Raw genomic sequence first — 27,892 nt, forward strand, 5'->3', positions numbered from 1 at the left:
ATGTTGGTTTTCCATACCTACAGTATTAGAAATAAAATTTCCTACTTCACAGGCATGGTGTAGTACTCAAATTAGTAAGCAGCTTAGTTCTTGCTGGAGAGCCCTGGATAGAAAGAAACTGGGAAATGCAAAATATTGCAAAATGTTTGATTGAGTTCTACTTGAACATCAGTGTGACCCATGCTCCAAAGTTGTTTGTGTTCTTGAAAAATACCACAATCATTAGTAAGCGGCCTGCAGTGTGATTGCTAGTCAGATGTGTATGCAGAGAGGAGGGGGAGGTCCCCACCATCAGCCTAGGTAAACCTCCAGAGTCCCTAAAGGGGGAAAACAATGGTTTAAATGTAAAGATTGCTGGCAAGCTTTTTAAAAATGCCATTTGTCTCCGACACTCAAAGACTTGAAAGACTTTGGGGTTTGCTTATGATGTCACTGATATGGCTTTGGAAAATCTCAATACTTTTACTATTTTAACATTAATTCTAAAATTACTGGTTTTCATTTACTGTACCTTGCAGGCTTTAAGCAGAATATCACCATCCACCTTTTTCACTAGCCAGGCAGAAAGTGTTTTAAAACTGTTAATGATGATATGCTGCTGACATGATTTTAAAGAGTAACCGTATGAGAGTGTTTCTTTTAAAACTACACACAACATGGCATTGTAGGATTTTTGCACACAGAAGAAAATAAACCAGGTCAAAATAGGTCAAACTGCAGTCTTCCAGTATGAAGAGCATCTATTTTAAGTGGAAGATGAGAAATGAAATAGTAACTGTTACCCTGAAATGAAAAATGGTGCTGTTTATGTATTTAATTGGTCAGGGTTTGTAATGGGGCTTTGAATTCTGCTGCTGTCGGATCTTGTACTGCTGCTGTCAATCATGGATTTTCTCTTAAAAGACTTGTGGTAAATTTATTTTGGATAGTTTCTTAACAGGTGTTTCCTCGATGTTACGAATGCTTTAAATGAGAACCGTGCTCCATGTCCGGAGTTCTCAGCTGAAATCACACGGCGGCCTGACATGGGTGCTGGTGTGTTTACTCATCTGCGGCCACGCTGACAGCAGGCGCTGGCGGGTCCCCGCCGCGGCCCGGCCTGGACGCAGAACAGATGTCGGGGATTAGGGGGAAGGATTCGGGGAGGCTTTCAGCCTGCGCGTTTGCGGAAGTAATTCATTGTGGAGACGCAGACAGGGCCGGCTGGACCTGTGCTGAGGAGTCGGCTGAAATGGGTCTCGGTGGGTTTGAGGATCCGAATCAAAAACAAATGTTTTCCTGGTACCTTTTAATTAAAGGGAAAGCATAAATCAATATAACAAAATAAAGTTAGTGCACCAAATGGTATTGTACTTTTACAGTGTTCTTCCCAACAAAGAAGCTGGCAATATGGGTCTCTTAAAAATCATGTTACCTCACACGCTGCAGGCGGAAAGGCTGCCTGGTTTGCCTTGCTGGGAAAGGGTGTGGAGGCAGGAGGCAGCTGCGCTGCCTGCCCTGGAACTGGGCATCCAGGAGAGCATCTTCACCTTGAACTAGCTCTTGTGGTTGTCTTGTCATTTTGTTGATGTTTTATGATTAAGAGAATGTTTCCTGTGGGACTATCTGTCTTCAGCTGTTAGGTTTGTCTCTGGCTTTTATTTTGCATGTCGTACAGTCATCTAGGGAAAAATAGGGGTGGCACAAGGTCAACAAGACTGAGCAGTGGAGAAGATCTGCCATGGCGTGAAGTGTCCCCTACAGACATCAGATACTGCACCACATACCCATGAGGCTTGTCAGGCATCTCTGTGGGCTGGGAAGCTAACTTTTGGCTGCAATTCAGTGAGTTATAGATTCAGAGCAAGCATCTGTAGCTGTGATTTGTGATGTGGAAAAGAGAATTTATGTAAATCATTACTATCATCTATTGTGCTATTGTTATGAAGATTTTGGTAAAGGGTGAAAGGAAGAAGGGAGAGACAGGATGCATCTCCAGGTTTTGGCAAGAGGGTGTGGTGGGAATGATTGCAGATGTACCTCGTACATGATAATACACGGCAAAAGATGTGGTGGTTGCATGAAGAGGTCATGTGCTCAAGCAATGAAATAAATTGCTCTGGGAATGAAAACGAAGGAAAGAACCAAGGTTTTATGGGAAAAAGTACTCATTTGTGGTAAGACTCCATTGATCTGAGTTGAAGTGCAGTCATGCTGAAATAACCCAAAGTCTTTAGGGCCTTCAAGAGAGACAATATGATGGTAAAGAAAACTTTGAGCTAACTGCATTCAGAATGTGCTTTAAGAAATAACCATTGAGTATAGTAGCTGAGTGAAGATAAAATCCCAAGTGAATATGTCGTGATTGAGCTAGTAAGCTACTCTTTCTGGAGAAATATAACATGGGTAAGTAATGACTGCTATCTGATTCAAGTCAACCATTGCTATAACAGATTGAAAACAGACAAAGATCTATAAAATTGAGTTTACAGGATGTAGTTTTGCAGAATGCAGAGCCCCCTCTATGGAAGTGATGTACTTTCAGCTGCTATTGACTTCGGTAAGAATTCAACCTGCTCATTGATTTATAAGCCTAGACCCCAGTTTGAAAAACTGGAAAAGATCTACTTCTCTGAGCCTTGCAGTTACTAGATGTAATTCATGCTATATGGTTATCAGCCATTTTCTGGAATTCTTGAGCTATTAAGGAATCTCCAAGATGTAAGACACAGGGAATAGTGTTGTCCTGGTAAACTTAATGTCAAACTGTATCAGGAAATAAGTTTATAAGCAAAATATCAAAAACCACAGTGCTTTCCGTTTGCGGGTCCTAATGCTGTAGCTCACTGCAAGCAGCAAACCACATGCAGAATTGCAGTACTTTCTGACGAGCTGCCTGCATGCACAGATGTCTGCATGCCCCATCTAAATTGCTAGATCAGGGCTCTGGAGAGTAGCAGTCTTGCTAAAGTCAACTTATTTGCCAAACGTGGGGACAAGGTGCAGAATCTAATTTGAACTAATATCGATGAAAGTTTAGCCACTGGTCATTCCGGGTCTTTGTATGTGCTGTAGAACGTGAGTTTTGGTCAGCAGCTTCACTCAGAAGGCAAAAGTGTTTAGATGGTCCAGGTGGGTGAATAGATACCTAATTATACTTACCTGAAATATTTAATAGTGTAGCTTAGTTGATGTGGTTTATGTTTTGTTTTTTAATCCCCCTTCTTGAGATGGTCTACAAAAGCACAAAAATGTTTGGCAGAAAGATACACTAAGTGGCAAAACAAATAGAGAAGGAATAAATGCAGACTTCGAAGGTGATTTAAAAAAAAAAGTGAGTAAAACAATCATGTGAGGTGGGGGAAGTGTTATTTGATACTACTATTTAAAAAAAAGCTATTTTTCAATATACTATGAAAACAGTTGTTTAAAAAATTATTTTCAAAACACTCCAGTGAGGTTTACCATATTTTCTGTGTTTTCTCTGAGGTTAGGACACATGCCCAAATTCATACCATGAAACTGTGGTAGAGGTGGAATAAGACCAGGGTTCCTGAAAGTGATTTTTCTGCTCTTGGTAGAGCACTTCTTTACTCAGGGATGCTACTTCGCTAATACTGGGGAGGAGGGAGTATCTGGGAACAAATGTTTTGTGTGAGGAAGCCAGTGCTTGTTGCAGTAGCACAGCTGGAAAACTTCAAACACACAAAGCCAGGAAATTTGAAAGTTCTGACTCTCTTTGTAGGTGTAACTTGGCAGGTTGTACAAATATCTTATATCTTCACTGGCAAGGAACAGCTTCTGCTAAACATAATTACTCCCTTGGAGTTTTAAATTCAAAGGTGGGTTCTGTAAAATTTAATTTTTTTCCCCTGAAGCTTTCATGATAAAGGCACAGTTATTAAATAAGGACAGCTACTATACAAGAGTGGTTACTATTAAAACCTGCACAGAAAAAGTTATAGGCAAAGAGTGGTTACATGGTGAACATGACTTCAAAAGGAGAAAATAATGTAAAGTATAAATTTCTTTTTATATGCAGAGTAGAAGTTTATACTAAAGTGCATGAAACAGTGAACAAGACAAACTGTTTCATTGTCAGGTCTATCAAAGTTACTGTTTCAGATTTGCCTTGTTCTTTCTATTCATGCCTGTGTTGGTTTAATTTGAGGGGGAAGGAAAGAAAAACTGGAAAGATTCTAAAAAAAAGTCTGTAAGAGTGACTTTGCTTTCATACAGGAAAGCACACTTTCATACAGATTTTATTTTGGCTTAGTGGAGTTACAGCATCATTGCAGGTCACCATCCGTCAGCCGGTAGCCACCCATGGGCCTATTCTTCCACATCCTCAAGTGTGAGTTCATCTTAAACTGCAATAGAAGAAAATTATTTTGTGTTGCACAACCATCTGATTGGCGACATCTCGGGAAACTCAAACTATCTTATGACTCAGAGTAGTATCAAGCCTGACTCAGGTGAGGAAAAATAAATGTCAGATGCCATCACCAGTGTCCTCTGCATCAGGTTTTTGTTCAAGGTGTTCATGGTCCACAAGAATGTGTGTAAAGGAAGGAATGACTTTTATTCAGTAATTTTAATTTGTGCTGGGGGAGCTCAGACTAATACAGAATTATATTTTTAGCTTTTTTTAACCAGGAAGAATAATTAGCACCTAGTGCCATTTACCTAAAGATTTACTGAAGTATTTCATCCACCTTAAGGAGAGGTTGTTTAGTTAATGAGATCTGTGCTCTCTAATAAAATTTCAGGAATCCACTTATATCCATTTACATGGAGCATGATTTTACTGCTAAGTTTTAACCAACAGTCTTCTCCAAATGACTTTGAAGAAACATTAATTTACATTTTTTTGTTGAGCTTAATGTAACCAATAATGAAAAAGGAATGATAGGCTGCATGAAATTGCATCAGAGTTTACACTGCCAGTGAACCATAAAATCAAATTAAAACACCATCTGATTAATTTTCTTAATTCTCTGCTATCAGAGTAATAATGGTGAGTAACATGGGCAGGCTCCTTGTTTAATTGGTAGTGTTGTATACTAATTATGTAATGATACACAGTAATTTTTTCTCAGGCAAGGCTACATATGTAGAATATGTTTTTAGTTAACACAAAACACAGCTTATTAACACCCTTTGGGACACATTTGGCCAATGATATTTTCATTTTTGTATCAAATATTAATTTCTGTAAATTACATTAAGAAATAGAACAAAAATAGGTTGCTAACTTGCTGTATTTCTCCATTATGGAAAAATAGTTCCTAAGAAGAAAATAAAAAGGAGTAGCAGATCTGAGGATTTCACTGTGCTCCTATGGTGTTACAGCTCTAGCTAGTTTCTCCAAAATCATGGCAGTATATGTGAAGTTGGGGTTGGGTTCCCCCCCCACACCCTTGAAGATAATAATTTTTAGTTTTGTAGCTTTGTATTGCCAATTCCTGGAATTTTCCGATCATGAAAGAACTTCAAGCAAGTGATTTGTCTTTTTTGAGTTGCCATAATATTTTTCTGGGTTTTCTGTACTTTAGTTTATATTTTCATGCTTTCTTTTAACCATCGTAACTAGCAACTTCTTTAACGAAAAGCTTCTTGCTTGAGACCTATATCTCAAAATATCTTGGGCTTTACTAGGAATGCCAAATATATCCTTGGTGGTACCATTTTTCTTTTTGCTCAAAGTACCACTCCTGTCCTCCCTCCCTACATTTATATCCAGGTATTACATTAAAATTACCAATAAGCTTGATAACTATGGCATGGAAGCTAGACAGTGGGTAGGTTTCTTGCTGTAGACTTCCGTATGGTTTTAAGTATGACTGGTGAAATTAAGAAAAAGGGGTAAAATATCTGAGTTGAGGTATCTGATTTTTTCTTTCCTCCTTTTGCTGTTCTCAAGGGGATATGGCTGTATGAGTGGAGACTGGGAGAGGGAGGAAATAGGTTTGAGACTGGACCAATGTGTCATTGTGTTACATCCAGCCAGCCAGTGAGGTCATTGTTTTCATCTGAGCCATTTTAGAATCAAAACTCTTACATTATGGAAAACATTGCACATCTTTATTTCAGACATGGAAATATCCAGGCAACCTTTCAGTGGTAGAACTCTGCTGATTTCATTTGAGGTACTCCTGACTCCCAGTGGTGTAAGCAGGAGGGGAAATCAAATTCTTTTGCCTCATTTTTTAACGCTTTGCCACTAACCCAAAGGGGTTATTCTTTAGGCACATTTCCAGCCAAGACGCTTGTTGAAGAGGGAGCTGGTAAATCTGTTGATCACACCTGTCAGCCCTGAATCTAGTAAAATCTGTCCAGCCTGGAGCTGGCTATGGTTATATTGGGGGAAAAAGTTCTTAAGCACCGACTCATGTTGAGGCTAGATTATGTGCACAGGGAAAATCCTCGAGACTGCATTCTTGGATATTGATTATATTTCATACTTGGGCTCCAGTAGGCTCAGTCTCTGTGTAGTATGATTTAATTGAGGGACTTGGGCAATCTGCCCAGCTCTGCAATTGATTTGTGTGACCGTGAGCAAATCCTGCCATCTCTCTGCACTTGGGTTTTAATGTGTATGATCTTTAAGGTGGGTTTGGTATTTGTAGCACTTTAAGGATCTACTATAATACAGTAATTATAACAGATTTTGTGTATTTTGTACAATATAACAGCATGGGTTGGAGATGCTGATCATTCCACGTAAGCTAATAGAAATAGTTAGGAGGTTTTGACTGAATCTAACAAATGCTGTTTTATCATTTAAAGTGGGAGAAAGCCATTGCTAGTTGATGCCTTCAGAATAATTTATGAAAAATGGATTGCTGTATGACACAATATCTTCCAGTTGTTGCATGGCATGTGCTTACAGTGTTAGTATGTAGCAAGTCCTATGTCTCCTTAAGTTCTATTCAGCCACTTGGTTGATAAGGATTTAGTATTTTTGCCCCTTCAAGATTAAACTTCCAGGTCTTTTGAAACAAGAAAACTACCCAGTGCTGGCACTGAAACATTCAGTCTTAAGAGGACCCAGAACACACAGAGGGTGCACAGTGCAGTTCTCTAAAGGAAAACAGGGCTGGGTAATGGTCTGCAAACTGCATAAATGCATCAGATACTTGCAGGAGAGTTTGTACAGTGATACTGTTCATAATCTGTGGTAGTTTTTTCACGCATGGAATCTGTTCCTCTTCCTACTGAAGTTAGGCTTCAAATTTACTCATGAAAAGCATTAAAAAAAAAAAAACCAAACCAAACTAACTGCAGCAAAGATGTCTAAGCTGTAACATCATTAAAATTTCAATAGTTCCAAGATTGGGGTAGAGTGTGTTTAACTTTCTACTGAAAATATTTCTCAGACCTTTAAAGCAGTTTCTCAGTCATCCCTATTGCTACAGAGCAAATGAAAGGCAAGCTTTCCCAGGAATCTAGGAGTTTCCAGTGTAAAGTAGGAGCATTGCTGTGATGTGTCCCGGTGTTAGTGCCTGAGCTTCTTGTGAAGAATAATATATTTGTCCATACACCATGCCATCAAGTGAGGCACTGGGACTTTAAGATAAATGGAGTGGGATTGTTTGCCTAAGCTAGCAGCACCCTTTCATCAGTGGGAAAATGGCTGAGACCTGAGACCCTAAGAGTAGCACCTCAGAGCGGTGGGCTGAGGCAGGCTTTGAAGAAGACTGTCCTCATTGACTGAATAACAAACATGCTTCCAAGTGACTTGCCTAGCATGGGATGGGAGCAGAGTGACCAACTGGGATACCCCTGCTCCAGCTTTAGCCCTTCTCAAGTGGTGAGCTCAGACCAAGCCACTGGTCTAGAATTGGTGGAGGAGAGGTACTGGCAGAGATGTCTACCCTAGTGCATCTCAGTTGACTACCTTAAGGTGGGGTTAACTGTCTGCTGGTGATTAACTGCTTTCTGCTTTGGTTATTGAGGCAATGCAGACGGAGCAGCAGGGCCAAGGGTCCTAGAGTTGCACTTGCAGCTCCAGCCACATGTCTCTAGTCAGCTGGATCCTTCAGTGTCATAGATGCCTACATCAATAGTATCTCACTGATGACAGTGAACATTTCTTGTGCTGCCCATGTCAGGGGGGTTGGACTAGATGACCTTTAGAGGTCCCTTCCAACCCAAACTATTCTATGATTTTATGGTTCTATGCTGTTATATGTGAATGCGCCACAATAATCATGCGGCCATCTTCTCCCTGTTTCCTCCTTTCCCAAGTGCTGCCAAAGGCAGTGCCATGCTATCATCCAGGTTTGACTAGTGGGGAGCAAAGTGATCTGACTGATCACCTGACTGCAGGTTGGACTTGGATCCCTAGTGTATAAAGCTGGAATTTGAATGAATATGAAACTATAATTGAGCAGCTTATTGGGTCCTTATCCATGCCTTGTGGAGAGAGCCATGATCAGGGTCCAGGCACACTTCCAGTAATAATTTTTGTCACACTGTAAATACAAAGCCAGCTGTTTCCATTGTGATCTTATGCTTTTGCTGTCTGTTTTTTATCAGAGTTAGGATGCATGGGTATATGAGGAAATTAAGTAATAAAAAGCTTTTATTATTCAAAATATGAATTTAAATCTTGTCTCACTTTTCTTGAATGATCTAAGATGATTGAGACTCTGGTTTGTCTGAATCCTTTACTGGTCCCCAGTTGTTGTCTAACCATGCTGTGATAAGAACACCAAGACAGCCTGGATATCTGAATTCCCTTCCCTGGGCACTTCTGGCCTTGGTGTTCTCCTTGGAAGTTGTTGAAAATAGTGGCACCACCTATTGGTGGAAAAGGAAAACTATGAATGATGTTTGTTTGCATACTAAGAATGAATAGTAAAATGGAGAAAAGCTTGAAATGAATTCCATATTGCAATTCAAGACTTTTTTTTTTTTTTTTAAACAACCTAGTCCCTATTTGATATGCTTGTGTGGAGCATGTCCTTGATTTAAAACAAACAAACAAAAACCCAAACCAAACAAACCCAAACAAAATAAAAAAACCCTTAACTTAGGCTTTCTAAAATAATAGTACAGAGCATATCTTCCTAGTTATTCTGACTGTCCAGGACTATCACTTTTTTTGCTGTGTTTAAAAATAAAAAAAAGAAAGTACCCACCCTTACAAAACCAGTTTACAAGAGGTTAAAGGTACTGGGACCTAAATTGTTTGCTCCTCAGTTGAAATAGCTGGAGCTAAGCTTTTTCTTTCTTTTCTTGTTCCCATTCTTTCATTTTAACAAATGTTATCACTCCTCTAAAGTGAGCTATTTTACTGTAGCAGCCTCATCAGTGCTTGGAAGACAGTCTACTGATGGCAGCAGTTTAAGCTGCACAGTAGGATGACTTGCATTAGTTGCAATTGTTTTTGGGGTGCCATGTGATGAATGGTTTCTGGTAGTTGGCTTTGGATGTGCTAGTCACCAATGTTTACATTGGTAGACAAAATAAAAATTACTTAGTTGCTTATTGTGGGGCCTGTGTGATGACAGAGCTGGTCAAATTTTGAATTTGTTTAAAAAACCAAACAATTCCTCCTTCTCCTCCCTGTGATCTTCTAGAAAAGGAAAAAAAAGTTTAGTAGCTCTGCTTTTCTTATCTGGGGGAGATAACTGATAGGTGAAGGGTGTTATTCGTTGGGACGAGGTATGGAAATGCCATGTTTCACTGAAGATGTGTTGCAGTACTGTCTTTACTGCTGTCATGAATAGCTGAACAACTGGAATGGAGCACGGCAACAGCTGTGAAGCCTGAGGAAGGCTTTGTTGCAATATAGAGATGTTCTTACTATAGCTTCTGTTCATAACCCAGCCCTCTATCCCACAAGTTGGAGAGTATCCTAAAAATGCTGTCTATGGATGTGCCCAGAACGTGTTAGGTGGTTTTCAGTGAATCCTCTGCTGAGGAGATCCTGTCCTGTGAGCAGATGGTGTAACCCTGCCGGAAAGAAGGAAGAGTTCAGAGCTGTGCATGTAAGAAACCAGTTCACTGTTATGCAGCATAGCAGTCATAACTCCAAGAGGAAACTAGAGATGACCAGGGAAGAAACCTTTCAGATGAGCTCAGGAAAGGTGTAAAATCTTGGAGGGTTGTGTGGAAAAAGGCTTGCCAGTAGTAAAGTAGTCTGACAGGGTTCAGATGAGATGAATAGTTCTAATGTTACGGTGCAGGTTGTGGACAGAATAATACTTCAGTAAAATGCATAATTGCAGCCAAAAGGTATTTGGCTTGAGGTTTTTTGGTGTCGAGTTTAACATGTGAGATGTCCAAATTTATAGCCATTGATTGAGTTGTCAACATTTATAACAACAGTAATAGCATTTAAACTTCTACTGAATGCATACTTGGATTGTTCTGCGCATTGAAAGTGTGTTGAGTTGCTTTCAGCTAGAAAAGCAAAAGGTGGAACGTAAAATATTTGAAGCCAAAATAGCAGAAAATGCATATAGAATACTATGGCCCTTTTTAGCCTTTATTAGCACAGGCAATGGAAGGATGGTCAGTGGAAACGCTGATGTGATTAGACTGCTAGCACTTGCAGGGTCACACCCAATGAAAAGCAAAGCATGAAGATAAATCTCATTATGTTTTGCCACTGTGTTACTACAGTTCATCTCTTTGGCTAACAATAAAGTTAAGATTTCCCTCTTATTCCTGTACATCCTTTTCCTTAAATAAGCATAGATCAAAACTGCCCGTATGCTTCTGGCATCCTCATATGAAAGGAGGCATGAGGGCTCACAAATAACTGAGAGCTGATTCTGGGACTGGAATGTTTTTGCTTACTGTCTGTGTGGGTGGCAAAGTGTCCGTAAATGTTTTAGTACAGTCTAGGTCCCTCTTGGTTTCAGTACAGGATTTACCACTGATCTGTCAGTCCAGCAATGTCATGTAGCATTTAACATTCAAAAGTGAAAAATGCTTTTGGAAGTACTCACTACTTGGCAATCCAAGGGCAAGTTGCTGCTAAATATGACTGAGTTGTGAGGTGGACAACTTTAAACAGAGATCAACACTGGGAGAAGATGCTGGGTGCTACTGGTAGACATCCTGACAGTGCAATGTGATGGCTTTTCTCAGTTTTAAAGCTTTGCTGCAGTGAGTGGTGGAAGTTCCTCCTGTTGTGATCAATCACGTTTGTCTTAAAAGGGTATAATTACAAATTTTGTCTTCTCACAATGTATTTCAAAGGCTAGTAGACGTTTTGTTTCATTCAAACAAAATGTTTTTTTTGAATGAAAGTTGAGAAAGCTCAACTTTCTTTGTCTGTAAAATGCCCTGACACTTCAGCATTGCAGGCTGCTGCTCTCGTGTGTGTGTTGACAGTGAGGCACAGCTGAGCCAGCCAAGCCTGTGTTACAGTGGTGAGACAGCTGCTTTCATTTGGTGTCCATGGGTATAGCCCTCCCTGCCTTCAGCAACATCGCACACGAACATCAGTAGATAAGTGTGTGTGTTGTATGTGGCATACAAAATATTGAGAAGTAAAGGTTTTGGGGAAGGGATATGGCAGCGTCCATAACTGGCAAGGGAGCAAAATGTGGATAGCCACTGGAAATACTGTTGACACCCTTCAGCCCCTGTTTTAGTTGCGTGCTGTGCATGAGTCATTACAGAAAATAAAAATCTTTTCTGTTTCTAATGTACTAGAGAACTTAAATGATTCTTATGGGGAACTGTGTGTGTGTGTGTGTGTGCATGCAACAGGTAGTGAGGTAGTCTCAAGTCTTCCGCGTAGCAAACCCGGGCCTTAGTCACCATTGATTTATCTGTAAAAGTTTCTAATGATCTAAAATAGCATTTCTGTAAATAGTGCTATATTTCAACTTTGTTCCATAACTATGTGTGTATGCTGCGACTTGCAGGGTTTCCAGATATCTTCCTTCTCAAATCCTACCGAGCTTTTTCTTCAAGCATTACAACAACGAGAAAAACACAAATATAAACTTCGAGGTCTTTGTTTAAAAAAAAAGAAAAAAAAAAAAAAGTTTGCGGGACAGGAGTTAATCTTCCCCACCCTGGGTTTCAGGCAGCAGTAGTTTGAACAGGAAGTGCTGTATTGAAGTGGAATATGACTGAAACATTTTAGTGAGAAATGTATTTTTTTGTTTGCTGCTCAGAGATCTAGAACACTGGGTAGAAAGAGAGTAAACAAAGGGTACAAAAGATAGTCAAAAGTGCAAGCTAAATATACTTATGGTGCACTTCTCCATGAGTGACAATGTGTCTGCCTGGATCCACAAACTAATATCAGTGGAGGATTTGGTCAAAACACCTGATTTTTTGAAAATTTCTAAGGGATTTGAGATCATAAGGGATGATCACAATGAGAAGTGTCATTGCTGTTTGTTAATTATAGGCCTAACTTCTGTTACGAGTTGATGAGACTTCCCACCACCACCAAATTTCAAAATCACCCAGATCACGGATGCAGTACCTGTTTGATGCCATCACTCTACCTTTTCGTTGTAAACAACCACTTAACATGTAATGGCTTGAAAATACTCATGATTTATTTGTTTGTTTTCTTCACAGGCTGGAATGGTGTTAAGATGTGGATACTTCTGGTTTGGCTTGTTTCTCGTGCCCACTGCGTGCCTTGTTAAAGACGTGGCATGGACAGCGTAAGTCCCAAACCAGTCCTCTCAGTGTTATAGGAATTGTTCTGTATGCACATGTTGTCCAGTCCAGTATTGTTCTGTAAAGAAATACGAAGCCTTTCAGTGAATGCAAAACGGTGATATATGTTTGGAAGACCTCTGAGCAAAGTGAAGTGGGAGTCATTTCTCACCTGCCAATGCAACCAGCAATGTGAAAGAATGAATAGTTAGTCATGAATCTGAAGGAGTAAGCCTTGTCTGAGTAATGACGGTGTGTTGTCTTATGATTATTTGGATTGTCTATCCTTTACTTAAAGGCAAATTTAAATCAGACATCATCCTATTCCTAAAAAGGAGCAACTAAGTCGTTCAATTTGACTAAGTGTAGGTAGAAAGTAAAAATGTGGCACTCTAATCCATACCCAGTAAGCTCCCAGTTCTTTGTCAGCTGCTCTTTAGGTTCTCCTTCAACAGTGGGTCTTCCAAGACTTAACTGAGAGAACAGCAATACTCTGCACTCTGTGGTTGAAGTAAAGTCTTACTCCTTCCCTGCCCAGAGAGGAGGAACAACCCATGTGAAATACAAGTCTGTGTAATCCCCTTTTCTCAAAACTCTGGGGTTTCAAAGCATTGCGAAGGCAAGCAATTTCAAGAACTTTGACTTAAAGAGAAGCAACTTACCTTCTCTACCACTGCAATTTGAAATGCAGATGTACCATTTTCATTTAGAATTTCTGGTGTTTTGTTCAGCTTGCTTTTAAGTATCTTAAGCACCAAAGCTTTCATCCTTTCCCTTGGAAAGCTGTGTTACAAAGTTTTATTAAATGGATATGTAATAACCTCGTGCAAGGAGGACCCAGGGCATTCCAACTCTGGGGCAAAAAGGCAGATCCTAGCTGGAGTGAAGAGGAAATACAGGTTAGCTTGTCACAAAGGCTCGAAGTGAAAGCATCGTAACACATAACACTTTGCTCCAGGAGTGAGCTGTCCGTCAGCCAAGGAAGATTTTTAGAATCATAGAATTATTCAGGTTTGAAAAGACCTTTAAGATCATCGAGTCCAACCGTAAACCTAACACTGCCAAGTCCACCAATCTTCTTTACAGAGAAACGCAGAAAATACTGAAAAGAGCAGAAAGTTTCCCAAACACAAGCACATTTCAAACACCGGCATAAAAGGATAAATCAGGTCATATGCATATATCTGAAAATCTTGTTTTCTTCCTATGGAGTTGATAGCACAGCTAAATTAAACTGGTAGTAGGCAAATCTGCCAATCAGTAAGTACTTCTTAAATGTTTTCCTGTTTTCTTCCTCAGCGTAATCTTCATGCGCTACACTGCTAAAATTAAAACTAGGTATCATAATGTAAAATTTTTGTTCAGGCCAAACTATGATTTAATGGTCTAGCACACTAGAGGGTTTTTTGTTACACTCATTAAACTTCTCCAATTGAAAATTACTTTAAAATTCTAAAGCTGAGGCCAAAATGTTTAAATTTAGATACTTAGCTGTGTCTATGACCTGCTTTTTAAAGCTCTGAAAAAAAACCTTAGAATTCATTTAGCATAACAGGCCCTGCTCCTGTGTCAGGCATTATTTAAAATTACCTGCTTAGAAGTCAATGAGCTGAACTGTTTGCAGCATCAGGGATCAAATACATACTTAGGTGTCCAAGATCACGCTTTAGTTTTTTGAAATGTTTTCATGATAGTTGAGCGTCCTGAAGTTGTCCTCTGTTCTTACCAGTTCTTGGCAAAAATGACTCAAGAATTGTAAAACAGGCCAGACCAAGGCAGGCTCATCCTCAGCTATTACTCGTTTAAAACACTGTTACTGACTCAACCTGTTCTTCAGTATTTCTTAGAGAAATCTCAGCAACATAATCCTTTCAGTGGTTCAGGCCAAGAATGTACAGAGATTGTGAAGCTCTCAAGACAAACGTGTATGATTGATATACTGGATATTTTCCCAACAGATTTTAAACAGGAGGGTCCTACCAACTTTAAGGAAAAAAATCTGTCCTCTGAGCAGGACTACTTTTTTTTTTTAACCCATCACTGAAAAATTAACACCATTAACATTTTAACTAGGATAAATGAAATGACACAGCTATCAGCACTGCCATATGGAAGGAGTAAAGGTCTGTTTCCTTTCCAAGAGGCTTGCCATTCAAAACTTGAGCCCAAGGCCTCTGGAAATCAGCCGGCAGATTTCCACAGCAGTGGTTACACCACATTGCTGTCTGTAATTCAGCAGAATCTGGTTTTGGTCACAAAATTCCAGCAGCTCTGACTTCTCATGGTCATGGAATTTATCTCTTTCAGTTTCTTTTGGACATGAAGCATATGTCCACAGAAAGAGCATCCATGTGACCCAAAAGGTACATACCTAATTTCAGTACAAAATACTGCCAGAAAACCATAAATACGGTACGGAGTTTTTGTCTGGAAGAAGGTTAAAAAGGATAGGAAAGTGTGTTTCAGTCCCATACAAATCTTTGTTTCTAAACTGCTGTGCTGCATCCACTATCAAAACATGTAATGCTGGAAGCAAGAGCTAGTTTTACATGTTCCCTTTGTTACACAGGCTACAGCTGTCAACACACCTCTTATCTCCCATGTTCTCTGCAGCTCCAGGCTTTTTTATTTACTTTTTTTTTCTTTTTAAGTGAATCAAGGAAATGTGGATAACTCTTTAAAAAGAGAAGGAAGCTTATTATTAATACTTGGCTGCAATACCACATTGTTAACTTTGGTCTGCTACCCTGAACTTAGTGGCTTGGTTTTGATTTGGTTTTTGCCTTATTAAAGTCCCAGTTGTGCTGCCATTGAAATGAACAGAGCTTTATAAAGCAAGTGCTTCCTCACAGTTGGCACATGTCACTTGAATACATGTCACTGGTGCTAGGAAGTCTCAAAATAGCTGAGCCATAAAGCTATGTGGGAATCATAAAAACACAGTGTATTCCAGCAAAATTAGGCAAGAGGGCAAGAATTTATTCATAATTGGTGTCTCAATACTTAGTGTTACAGTGAAAAATTTCCTGAGCCTTCCAATCATTACCAAAATCTTCATGTACTTTTTTTTACCACAGGGGGAGAAGCATATTGTACTTGCCAGTTCTCCAGTGTAAATAAGAGGGAAGGTATGAGGAGCTCTTCCCATCCTTGCACACGCTTGCAGTCCCTGGAGCACAAGACTCCTAAAATGGTCTTGAGGATAATGAGCCAGGGTAGAGGTGTGGTCATGTTTGAGAACAGTTTATGAATGTAACCACGCTTCTCCCTGGCAGATTCTGGCCTCCCGAACCCCCTAAATATCCTCCTAGGGCAGTGAAGTGAAGCTACGCACTTCCCTGGCTTGGAAGGGGAGGGGCCACCCAAAATACAAAGATAACCCTTTGCCTGTTCTTATGGTCCATGATCTTAATATCCCAGTGTGTGAGGGAAAGGTGAGTTTGTCTTTATGTAATGTATCAAATTTCAGCTGAACAGTAACATCAAACACAACATCTCGTAATCTGTTGAGGACTGATTGTGCAGCTAGGGCTGCTTGTAAAGTACAAGGTAAAAGCTAAGACTTCTGCCTGTATTTTTGTGTATCAAAAGTTAATAATGTGCTGTTGTGAAAAAGTCATGAAGTACCCAGTCCTGTTGCCAGCAGTCCATGGAATATTTGCAGTTGACTTTGATAGGAGCAAGCCCAGACTCTGAGGCAATTGTAATACCATATTTTAGTATTTGTTTTTGGAGAACCACGTGGATAGGTGAGCTCAGGCCCTTTTTATAAATACTTAATTACTGACTCTTCCATGGATGCTCTTGCTTCCAAGTGAAGGAGTGACTCAATGCATAACAATTACCTGTGGGTTTATTGTTGCTTTATGGATACCCAGCCACAGCAGAGCCTATATATTTCATCATTTCACACTACTTACAAAATACTTCAGTACCCCCAGCTTCAGGACAACAGTATTTTTTCCATATTGTGAAATATCAGTGCAATGCCTCCTTGTGCTGTGCTGCACTAATTGGACTTCGTTGCTCAGGCTCCATTCTGTTAAATTTTTAATTCAATATTCACTCTAAGGGAAAAGAAAAACATCTCTCATATCTTATGGTGTATGGCAAGATAAACATGGAAACTTGGGAGAGATCGAATAACTTGCAGATTTCTGTGTTCTTGTCTGTGGAAAAACTGGTTATAAAGGATCTTAAAAGTTCCAAATGTGCTCAATCTTCAAGTTTGCAATAGTAGGTACAGCCTCTTTAAAAGGTAAGAGAAAAGTTCAAGGTCAAAATTTCATTGTATTTACTCAAATTAAAAGTGTGATAGTGAAGTCATCTGTAAGATTATAAGAATTATAATAGCTCAAAGCTCAAATAATAGCTCAAAGCTTTCTCATTTTAATCGCTATAGTTTCTCTTCCTCAAAGAGGAGACCAGTCTTATCATTAGCCTAACTAGTTATAGGAACTTGAATCTAATTAATTTCTGTGCAGCTGTTGGTAATCTCACAGTCTTGAAACGTGTTTTAAAAATATCCTTGCTACTGATTTCTTCCGTCACAGTACGTTGGTGTTCCCTTGCAAATCATACACCTTTGGTGGTTGGTTTTAATAGGGTGCTTGTCAAAGTACATCCTGGTACTCTTTACCTCCAGATTTTGCTATGCTTCATCTTTTGCTGTTCTCTTTTTTTCCTCTTAAATGCAGACGTGTTTTGAAAAGTAGTTTTCATTTTAGCTTCTCATTTTGAGACATTTGGGGCCTAATTCAGCAACACAAAGACCAGAGGACTTGGATAACCTAGTATTAATATCAAGGTGCTGTCATCTGAAATAGTATCAGCAAAGATTCTGTGGTCTTTGTTTCTTATTCCCCATGGAAGGAGTAATAAGAATGATACTTCTCAAAAATAAATGCATCTTCATTATATTTTAATTACATATACACCAGTTATTATTTTTCTGCTAGAGGGAGTTTGACATTGTTTTACATCATTGGTTAAAGATTATAGTATCTGCATGTAAGATTTTTATAAAACTTGTAAAGAAATTTTTGCCATCTCTGTAGTTGAAGAATACTATTTTAACTCCGTGAAGCAAGTGGTGTCTCAGCTGACTTGGCTCCATCTTGTTTTCAGGCATATCTTGCAGTCACATGCAAATCAATATTATCTCATGGGACACTTGTCCTCCTTTAAGTGACACAAAAGAGGAAGCTGATCAGAAACTGCCCGCTGGAGAAAGATCCTTGCATTTTGTATTACTGCTTTGTACATGTCAAGACAGAGGGGACTAGATTCTCTCCTTGTATCAACGTAGTTTAGGTATAATAACACTGGAGCAGTAGGTGAAATTGGGGGAAAAAAAGGCCCAAGTCTCTACATGGGGGACATTCTCTCCAAATTTTGGTTGCACTTGTGGTACATGGATTGCTCTTTGAATCCCCAAGCCGAGAAAATAGGCTGCAGCCAGTCTTGTTACTGTCACTTCGAAAGCTCAGTGGAGAGAGAAGTGCCTTTCCAAGACATGAGACTGATAAGTGAAAATAAAGGGGCTTGAATGGCAATTATTATCTGAGACTCTCCTCAGTTTTTCAGAGCAGTGCCACACATAGCTCAAAAGAGAGTCGAATCATGTTTTACTGTCATGAATATTCAATGAATCCCAGCTCTTTTGTCTGAATGCCTGGGTCCTGAGCAGTCCCACGGCAGCGGTGTCAGGTCTCCATAGCCCTGTAGCTTTGCTGCTTGGTTAGATTTTGAGTGTTGTGTTGAAGCAGCTGAGCTCTGCTGAATTTGAAGTCCTTCTGATTTCTCATTTCTTACGTAATACTTTGCAGGTATTGTGAACCTGGATTGACATGCATACACTGTGCCTTATTTCCCAAATCATTCAAGGGAAAGCCCTGCACCTCTCATCTGAGAGGTAAAATTGGGGCTTTGTTGCAAAACAAATATTCATGTGGGGTTTGTTTGTTTTTCTGTTTGTCTTTTCCTTGCGGTACAGGGCCAAGCATACCTACCATAAAACTTTGCTGGAGCAAGTTCAGGAGTTGGAGACGAAGACAAGAGAGCTGGGAAAAGCCATGCTTCGTGATAGTAACGGAAAGAGGTGGGGCAAGCCTATGCTAATGTTTAAAACAGACCCTTCTTGTCCTCTCCCCTCCCTATTTCTCATTCACAATTCAAATCTGATTCTAGACAGAGTAAGAAGGCTTCTCTCCTGTATTATTCATTTATTGCTGTTCCTTTTCATACATGTCTGTTGCCCCCACTGAAATCAGCCCTTCCAGTTCCACTTCTGCATTATTGCTGTGAGGCTGTATTAGAAACTGCTGCTCAGTCTCCTGCCTGGTAACATGTAGTGCTATTACCTGGCCACTGGGCCAGACTGTTTTTGAAAGTACTTTGTTGTATGTCATTTAAAAAATAAAAAAAAAAAAAAATCTGATAACCATGTCGAGGAGAGAACTGTCTGCGACTCAGGATATGAAGACAGTTAGACTGTAGCTAAAAGGAGACCCGACTAATCCAGTGTGCCCTACAACTTCATGCAGTCTCACCTTAAGGGTGGTTTTATGCTTTTGCTTTTTTCCACTGCAGCTTACAGGCCCATGCTTTCAGGGTTCTCAGTTTCTCGTTGTGCCTCTCCCTTATATCCACACCATATGGACTTGAACATATTGCTATTATTGAATCTTTCATTGTAAAGGGAGAGTATGTGTTGTGTGGGAACTTTTGTCTCTTCTGAAAGAAGCTAAAGAAAATCATAGTGAGGCTTTGCATCCAACAGTTTCATTTACCATCTCAGAATGTGGTTCTGCATCAGCTGGTCGGAAAAGCTTCCCAAGTTCAAAAAGGTTTTAGAACTAACTCTTCTGTTCTTACACAATATGGCACCACATGACTTGCTAAGAAACTACATGATCATTAAACTGGATTTTAGCAAACCTTATAAACTAGCAAACTGAGTGGAATGGGGCTTTTAAAAGATTTTGTTCTTCTGGGGCAGGGTCATCCTTTGAGCCTTTGATGTCTATTCTAAGGTAAACTAATTGCCATATTGTAGCTGCTGCTAAGACGAGCGGATAGTAGGTTTTTCAACTGAACTTGTGAGTTAATAAGCACTATTTTTAGGGAAAATTATCGGGGAGTGAGTCTACCAAGATTATAGTAAACTGAAAAGCTTTAAAAAATGTTTGTGTGAACTTTAATGTGTTTATAAGATGTCCTTAGTGACCAGAGTTTGCTTCTCAGAGGCCAAGACAAAGTAAACACAGTGTTATTGATTAAGATCACTTCAAAACACTTGGTATGCTCATTTTTTATTTTGAGTCGTTTTTCTGCCGTGACTTTTGGATCCTACAAAACACAGTTTATAAATTGTGCTCACTTGCAAAAGTCACAAACTGCACATCAAACCATTTAAAAAGAAAATGCAAACTTTGCAGCACTGGCAACAAAGGCAACCTTCTATGTCACAGTTAAAACCAACAAAGATGCCTGAAATAGGGCATTTAATTAAAAATGGGCCTTCTTTTTAGAGAGCTGAGCAGACACTTTGAAGTCAGTTGGAGCCAAAACGCTTGGTACCAAAATTAGGTCAGCGTCCCAGGCAAGAAAGGTGTAACTTGGTGTTGTGAGGTGCTGACTGATAGACTGATTAGATGCCAGGCAAGTGTAATCCAGGCCAGCAGAAAACTGGCTGTTCCCAGGCACGCGGCTCTGGTAGTTTGAGCCCCTTGGCTGTTGCTGTGGTTCTTATCCATACATAGGGTGTAAAGTTGCATTGGTGTTGGTTTGTAGCATTTGTGTTTTCCTGCTGGTATTTAGTGCCAGTTATCAACAGCCAGAGAGGAGAGTGAGTCAGCTTTTTGCCTGATGAATCTCTGGGTTGCAAGGCGGGTTGACATACTGTTAGTAGTGAGAGAGACAGTTAGCATTTGATCTGTTTATATGTGTGTGTGTATGTGTCTCCAAGAACTTGATGGGTTTCTTCTGTTTACACACTGTCCTGACTTTCTGTAAATTTAATGGCCATGTTGTAATTCATTCATATGCTACATGTTTTCATAGCCTTTTATTTTATTGCATTCTCACTGCAAACTCTTTCATCTGTATTCCTCCTCCATATAGCTTCACTTCATTCTCGAAACGCTTGCATGGAGATGATGTAAGGAATCCCTTCTGGCCCTCCTTCCCATTCTCCCTCCCCCCTTCTTTCCATGCATTTGTTTGTTCTCCTTCCTAATTGCTCCCAGATTTTCTGGGTGGTCCATCTGTGAACTAGATAATGGTAGAGTGCCTCTGCCTGCTAGGAGCTAGTGTGCTGTGCCTGTGATGTGGCCTCCTGAGTGCTCTTCAGAGTTGTTCTGTCTTTTATCTCTCTTGTTTGTCTCCTGGCTCTTTCACACCTGTGCTTGTCCAAAGGGAAGGGTGAGGGTGGGAAAGAAGTGGAGTGGGAACTTTCTGCAGTTACAGCCTCTCTGGTTCATGTTCTTTATTTTTTAAAAATGTCCTTGAAGCCAGTGGAAACAAGTGCTGAGACGCATGTGCTGCTCTCCCCTCCTGCCCACAGCTCCATTGCTCTTGGGATATTTCTGGCATTGTGACACTATGCAGGAAGGGGGGAAGTAACCGGAGTCTCCTCACTTCTAATGGAAAGTGGAGAGCTGCGCTAAAACTGCATGGGTCCGTCCGTCACCTCCAAGTAACAGTGTTAGCTCTTGGTTGGAAGTGTTCCTGAAAACTTATCCATTAGGAGTTGGTTTGTTCAGGCAGCTGTGGAAGATAAGCTGGCTGTCATCAGGGTCTATTTTCCTGGCCCATATAGTGGATGCTATTTTTGTTCAGTGTTTTTCACAAACAAACAACAAAAAATCACACCCAATTACAGATAAGAGAAGGATTTAGGGAGCTAATTGCTTTTATCCTTGCCTAGACCTTAGACAAAAAATGAGGTGCAAGATCTGAACGTTTAGGATTAATTTGCTAAACAAAAAGCAACTCACAAAGCCCAGAAAGCAGTGAGTGCATCTAGACTTGCACAACAGGGTGCCAACAGTTTGCTGTGGTTCAGCCCAGTTTCTGTAAAATGTGAGCAGGATTGTACCTGGGTCCTCGCTGCATTAGGAGGGAGTGCTGGGAGATCTGCATGTGCCACTTGATTCCTAAATACACATACCCTGTCTTAGAAGGTCTTCATCCTGCCAACTGTTCTTGCTAGACACATTTTTCCAGGTTAATAAAAAATGTCTTCACTAGTGCTTGTTACATCCTTCTGAATCTTAGCCCCTTTGAACAGTTTCTAAAATTGAATTTGCTTGTATCGATCTAAAAAAGCAGGTGCAAATTTTTGCCTTACCAGTGGCAGGGAGCAAACAGCAAGGCAAGTGGTAGATCAGGGAGTGTCTGGTCTGTGCAGGGAAGAGTGTCAGCACCCTGAGCACTACAGCTGGGTCCCAAAAACCTTGCAAATAACATTAGAGTGATATGCTTGGAGATTATATCAAGTGTGTTGTTTTGAGCTGTAAAGGGTCATGTTCTCATTTCTCTGTATATCTCATCTGGACAGCTAAAAACTTATTTTTCATGGAAGCTGAGATGATCGCAATATCAGATGATTCCAGGAGCAGGAGATGTCATCAGGGGAAACAAGTATCTGGAAAACTGGCAACTCCAGAAATAGCTTGAGAAGCAGAGGAGGGAGTGTGCAGTAAGGGGCTGGTGGTGGATCCCATGCCACGCTCGCCTGCCTGCTTGTGGAATGATGAGTACCTGTGCTTGCCCTCCCTAGCCTGGCACCCGGCAGTGCTGGGCTGGACTCCAGCCCAGCTGCGATGCGAGTCAAGCCTTGGTGCGGGAAGGGAGAGGGGCTCCCTGGCACTCTCATGTAACAAAGGGCAGGATTTAACACTAAATTTACATGAATTTGGAGAGGTGAGAAGGGCAGCTCCTGTGCCAAAGCAAACATGGACATGTGGAGACACCTGCCCAGCAGACCTAATCATGTTAACATGCAAGATTTACAGAAAGAAAACAAACAGTTTTTCTACAGGTTTGTGTTCAAAAGCGGCATTCAGTTCAGCTGCAGAGATTTTTCTGTCTTTAAATACGTTTACAACTAAGTCTTGGCTCATAAAGGGCCAAATCTTCAAGTCCTCATTCACTTTTCACTCTATCTAACCTCTCATTTGAAGTCAGCAGGAGTTCAGGTGGAGTAAAGCCTGATTAGGGACCAAAGCAAACTTTACTTTGGAAGCCCATGTCACTTTATTGCTCCGCTGGCCAACTAATGGAGAGCAAGCAGAGCTGTGCAGCACCCTCTTTGCGACAGTAGATTTCCTGTTTCAGAGGGTTTCTCTGTCTTGGAATTGCCAGAGAGCTCCCTTTTGAAAGTAGCTTTTTGGTTGTTTTTCTGTTCTGTTTTTAACGGGTTGGTGGCTGGGATTAGAAGATTATTTGATACTGAAGAGCAATGTAGCTTTCACAATTTATGTTCTTTACAAAGAGCTGAAGGGCCTGTCTGGAGTGCTGCAGAAAAGTGCCTGCATCACTGAAATATTGGGTTTCTTCAAATTATTCAGAAATCTGGGAGGCAGTGTCTTTTCTTTAACAAAGAGAAGGGAAGTGACTACAGAACTAGTGAGGTATAGCTGTGAGCAACAAGGAAGCACTTGCAGTGTGCTTTTTACGCAACATTTTTCAGTATGCCTTTTTACTCCTGCTGCGTTCAGATGCCCGCTGCCACCTCTTTCTTTCATCTCCATTTCATAAAACAAATACTGTTTTTCAGTGAACCTAAAACAGAGAGTGGGGAGACTGTGGGGAACTGCTGTCTTCAACAAGGAGACCTGCTGGTGGAGATTCTCTTTCATTTAAGTGCTTTTCACCAGTCTAACTTTGTTGCTTTAGTGAAACACACATGACCACCTCTCACACTGAGAGTGAGCCATCTTATTTATCTTAGCCTTGGTTTTATTTGGTGGATGAGGGCAGATGTCTGTCTCATTTCAATAGCTGTGTGACCCGGTGGGTAACTGGTGAGCTGACATGGGTATGCGTGGAGACTTGCCCACTCCACAGGTCCCTGGGGAGGAGCAAGAGGAGAATGTGGGAAACCTGACTCAGGCTTGTGGCTGTGCATGGAGCTGAGAGCAGCAGAGCCCTCAGCCTCGCGCCAGCAGAAGCAGAAATGGTAAAACAGACTTAAGTTTTCTTTTAACGAACCCATGAATGAGCTGAGGACCTGATCTCATGGTTCCTGAGGAAGAGGCGAGCTTTTTCATTAAGATTAAGAGAAACAAGGCTTGGGCTCTTTATATTTCAAAGCACTTTGTCCCTTCATTGATGCATTTCGAATTACATCCACTTGAATAGGGAAGACCGTGCCAGTAAGGCCCCTTCACATCAGCAGGTACAATGAGTCTTATCTGAAACAAACTGTCTTGTATTTTCAACTGGTTAAATGGCATTGGATGTTTGGAGCCAAATTCTTGTTTCATGAATGTGTTGACTTCAGCGTATTTACTCAGGATATGCATGACTGTGATCTGAATCCCTCCCATCCAGTGCAGCTGAGCGTAAAATGAGGTTGAAGAGGGGAGAGGTGTATTTTGGTTTTGAGGTTTCAGAGTCTTTTTATCAATTTTTCCAGATGTTCTTCACACCATTTCTGGGAAGGAAAGGCAAGATTTCTCCACCAGCATACACAACAGTGACTGGCATATTTATGATTTTTCCTTGCAGCTTTTCTAGTAAAAAGATATTAGACTCCTTTTACTAGCAAAAAGCACATAAAATGATATCAGTGTGTTTTTTAAAAATTCTTTGATTCCATATGGTAAACATTCATGTATGGTAGGTGGAAAATGCATAATTTTGTTTTATTTTACACTTGTCCCGTTCTCTCTCCTTTCTGTCCCAATATCAGTAAGGAATCATCACATTATTTCCACATTTTAATATGTACTGTTAATTTCCAGCAGTTCTAACCCCTATGTGTGAGGCACTTAAAATTACTAGGTTTGATTCTGCTCTGAGTTGAGCAGTGGGGAGGCCATGGGGCAGAGGTGGGAAGGAGCAGAGGGCAGAGAGGGTTTCAGAAGCTGGCCAGAGGGATGAAGGGGAAGTTATGCTCCCACTGGCACTGGGGACCCAAGTGCCCAGCTGCTAGCACAAACCAGTTGGAGCTGGCATGCCCCTTCTCTGGTGCAATTAATTATTTCACATCCTGGTTGTGCCTATCGTGTAACCTTGAGGGAGATCCAGTGCACAAATAGGGTTAAAACCAGGTGACCTGGAGAAGGATTTAGAGCTGTGATCAAATCTGCTAGCAAAGTCAAAGTTGATAGAGGTACAGTATCAGCACAAAGGCCAAAATGAAGCTGTAAATTGAAAGGAAAGATTAGAAAAAAGAGAACATAACAAGATGAGAGTTAAAACTGATTAAGGAGCCAATCTCTCTGATGCCTAATCCTGAGTTACTGGTTTGGGCACCGGGGATCTCCACAGGGAAGAGAAGAAGAAATCTTCCCTCCGGGCTGCACAGCAGGAGAACTGCTCCATAACAACTATTCCAGCCTAATGGCTTCAGCAGTCTGCCTCAGCTCCTCCGCTGGCTAACCCTGTTTCGGAAGAGAGGCAGGACCGCCTGCATTCATGCCTCTGCTTCGTGGCAAAGAATAAAGTACTAAGTTACGTGTAGCAAGGACAAGAAAACCGAAGTTGTACTAAATACTAAATTTTTAGTGGACAATTACAAAATACTTAAAAGCTTAAAGAAAAGCAATTTGTTTTTTTGCAGATCAACCAAATGTCCTGGGCTTTACTCTAAATTGTATCCAGACACTTTCAAAGTTCATCAGTTTTTGTTGTTGCCCTGAGCTGTTCTTTTGCTTTTTTTCTCTAAAGGAAGAAAAAACTGATAGGAGTTTAGAGTTTTTGAACACAGAATTCATTTTAATTTTAGTCCAAGTATGTAAGTGGACTTTTTTTTAAACCAGAAAGTTTGGATTTAAAACAAACAAACAAACAAAAACCTTTAGGTAGAGACCAAGCATGGAAAACCTCAACCTCCAAGGTGACTGCTTCTGAAAAAATGAGTGAGTAGGAAAAGAATGTAGTAATTGCAACTGTATTGCCACCTTATCTGTAGAGGATACAACCAAGCACCCACTAGAGTAAGTGCAAAGTGAGGCACTTATGGACAAGAAGTAAACAGCACTGATACCAAAATGAGGATAGCTGAAAAGCAGCAAGCCACACTTAGCCTTTTCTGCTTCTCAGACGTTTAAATTGAGGCAATTCCAACATTTTGGAAAGGCTGAAGGCAAAACTGGGCAGCTTCAACTTTGTGTTGTTAGTTGGCTTTGGGACAGCTGACAATGATGCCTCCTCCCCCCCCCCCCCAGTTGTAATGAAATGCATAAATACATGCTTAATGTTTGCAGGGCTTAGAAATGGAAGGCATTCTAAGCAGAGAGAGATCTCATTTATTATTTTCTTAGAGTTGTTGCTTTTCAGAGAGATGTGATGTTTAGTGTCTGCCTTTTTTTTAGATGGTATTTCTAAAAGGTGCTTGGTAATACTGTCTTCTGTTCAAAGAAGTAGTCTTGGAAAGAAGTTTAGGAATAACAGCCTCAAAAATGAAGGCTAGAATGGATTGTCCAAGTGAATTTAGGAGACAAAGGATGGATCTGTTTGCCTTTTCTGACTTAGGACATTGTTAACGACAAAAGAAAATGTGAATCTTCCTTGCTTGTCACCAGAAGGAAAAGCTTTGTCCTGCTTTTAGCCATACAACTTCAAGGACCAACTCGAAGAGGATTTTGTGTGCTTAGAGTGGAGAATTTGGTCCCAGACTCTACATATAGTCCGGGTGTTATGTACAGTCCAGGTGCTTCACACAGGGCTGGCTGAAGCTTGCGACGTGCCTTGACCTCCGTCTGCGGTTGCAGGGTGGTTCTGCTGCTGGCACAAGGTGATGTGGCAACGTGGGTAGGCTTACATGCACCTGACATGGGGCCTGCTGCTGCACACTGGCTGCAAGCTCTCCTTCATGCTGGGATCCTGCATTCAAACCTTTGAGGTGTTAATGGGAAAGGAAAGCTGCTGTTTTGGTGAAGTAGCACACTACCAGGCCAAATCACAAGCTGTAACAGTGTTTCTCCAGGGCATTGGCAAGGGTCATGGATCCATGGGGTTTTGTTGATGCGGCTGCAGGGCTGGCTTAAGAGTTTCCCAGGCCATTCCTTACCATCTGTGATCATATTGGCCCATCTTTGCCCTATCTCCTCAGTTGGATCAGCTCAACTGTTTGTGGGTACATGTGATAAATGAACTGAAGGAAGAGGAATGGTGTGGGGAGCACTGTCAGGTTCTCCGACCAACTGGTAAGGGCAGGAACCGCTTTAGCCATCAGTCACCACAAAGGATGTCCATGGAGCTGCCACTGAAGTTGTGTGACATTCAACCTTTTCACATCCAGGCAGGATAAACGACTTGCAGCCGTCTGACCTGAGCTCGGTGCTGCATGTTGTAAGACTGGAGAGCTCACTACTACATGGCTGCTTTAAGTATGCTCCAAATCAGTCTTGCAGGGCCACACATCCAGATACATTTGATGCTTAACAGACAAACATTTGGCTGGATAATGTCAAATATAACTCTTAAAGATAGAAAGTTCCTTAAATAGTTGCCCCCTATCTAGGGAAAGGGACTTTCTCCTCTGTGTCTGACATGTACTTGGGAAGCAGCTGGAGGGGAGCTGCTGCATTAATAAGGTCTGGAGATGTTATACCATGGCAGGGCATAAGGCCTCCACCTTCCCTGGAGAGCTGGCTGTTGCTGAACCCTCAGCAAGGACTTGATAATCCCTGAAGCCTGGTTGTCTTGGTGCAGGAGTCACCTCTGATAGGTAACTTCTTGCACCTCTCAGCCTGCAAGTGGCACAGGCCATGCTTCTGTCTACATTTCCCTGTGGTTTGTGCCTGGTGACCCTTTGGTCTTCTAGCCATGGTCTGGGTTTTTGTTGATGGCTTGCTGAGCATTTACAGAAAAATGCAAAAGGAGCAGGGATTTGGATGTCTCTTTATTTCAGCTGGATCCTGGGTGATTAAGGAGCAGTGTGTGTAGACGCTGACTCTGCAAAGAAAACACTGATTTTTGTTTTACTGTTTATATGCCTCAGACGCTTCCTTGTGAAATGCTCCGGAGATTTCCTTTGATTACACTGCAGCTTCATTATCAGTAATGCCTGTTTGGCTTTTAAATTAAAAAG

The 27,892-nt window shown here is 40.9% G+C and overlaps 1 protein-coding gene across 1 annotated transcript in view; it reads left to right on the forward strand.

The window, feature by feature from the left end:
* ATP8A2 (ATPase, aminophospholipid transporter, class I, type 8A, member 2) overlaps window positions 1-27,892 on the forward strand; it is a 277,748-nt gene that overhangs the window by 234,561 nt on the left and 15,295 nt on the right. The window contains exons 28-29 of the mRNA XM_009327758.1: window positions 12,541-12,629; window positions 18,620-18,724. Coding sequence (XP_009326033.1) covers window positions 12,541-12,629; window positions 18,620-18,724 — 194 coding nt within the window. The remainder of the gene's footprint in view (window positions 1-12,540; window positions 12,630-18,619; window positions 18,725-27,892) is intronic.

Source organism: Pygoscelis adeliae, unplaced genomic scaffold (genome assembly GCF_000699105.1).
Source record: "Pygoscelis adeliae isolate BGI_AS28 unplaced genomic scaffold, ASM69910v1 Scaffold14, whole genome shotgun sequence".
Classification (NCBI taxonomy): Eukaryota; Metazoa; Chordata; class Aves; order Sphenisciformes; family Spheniscidae; genus Pygoscelis; species Pygoscelis adeliae.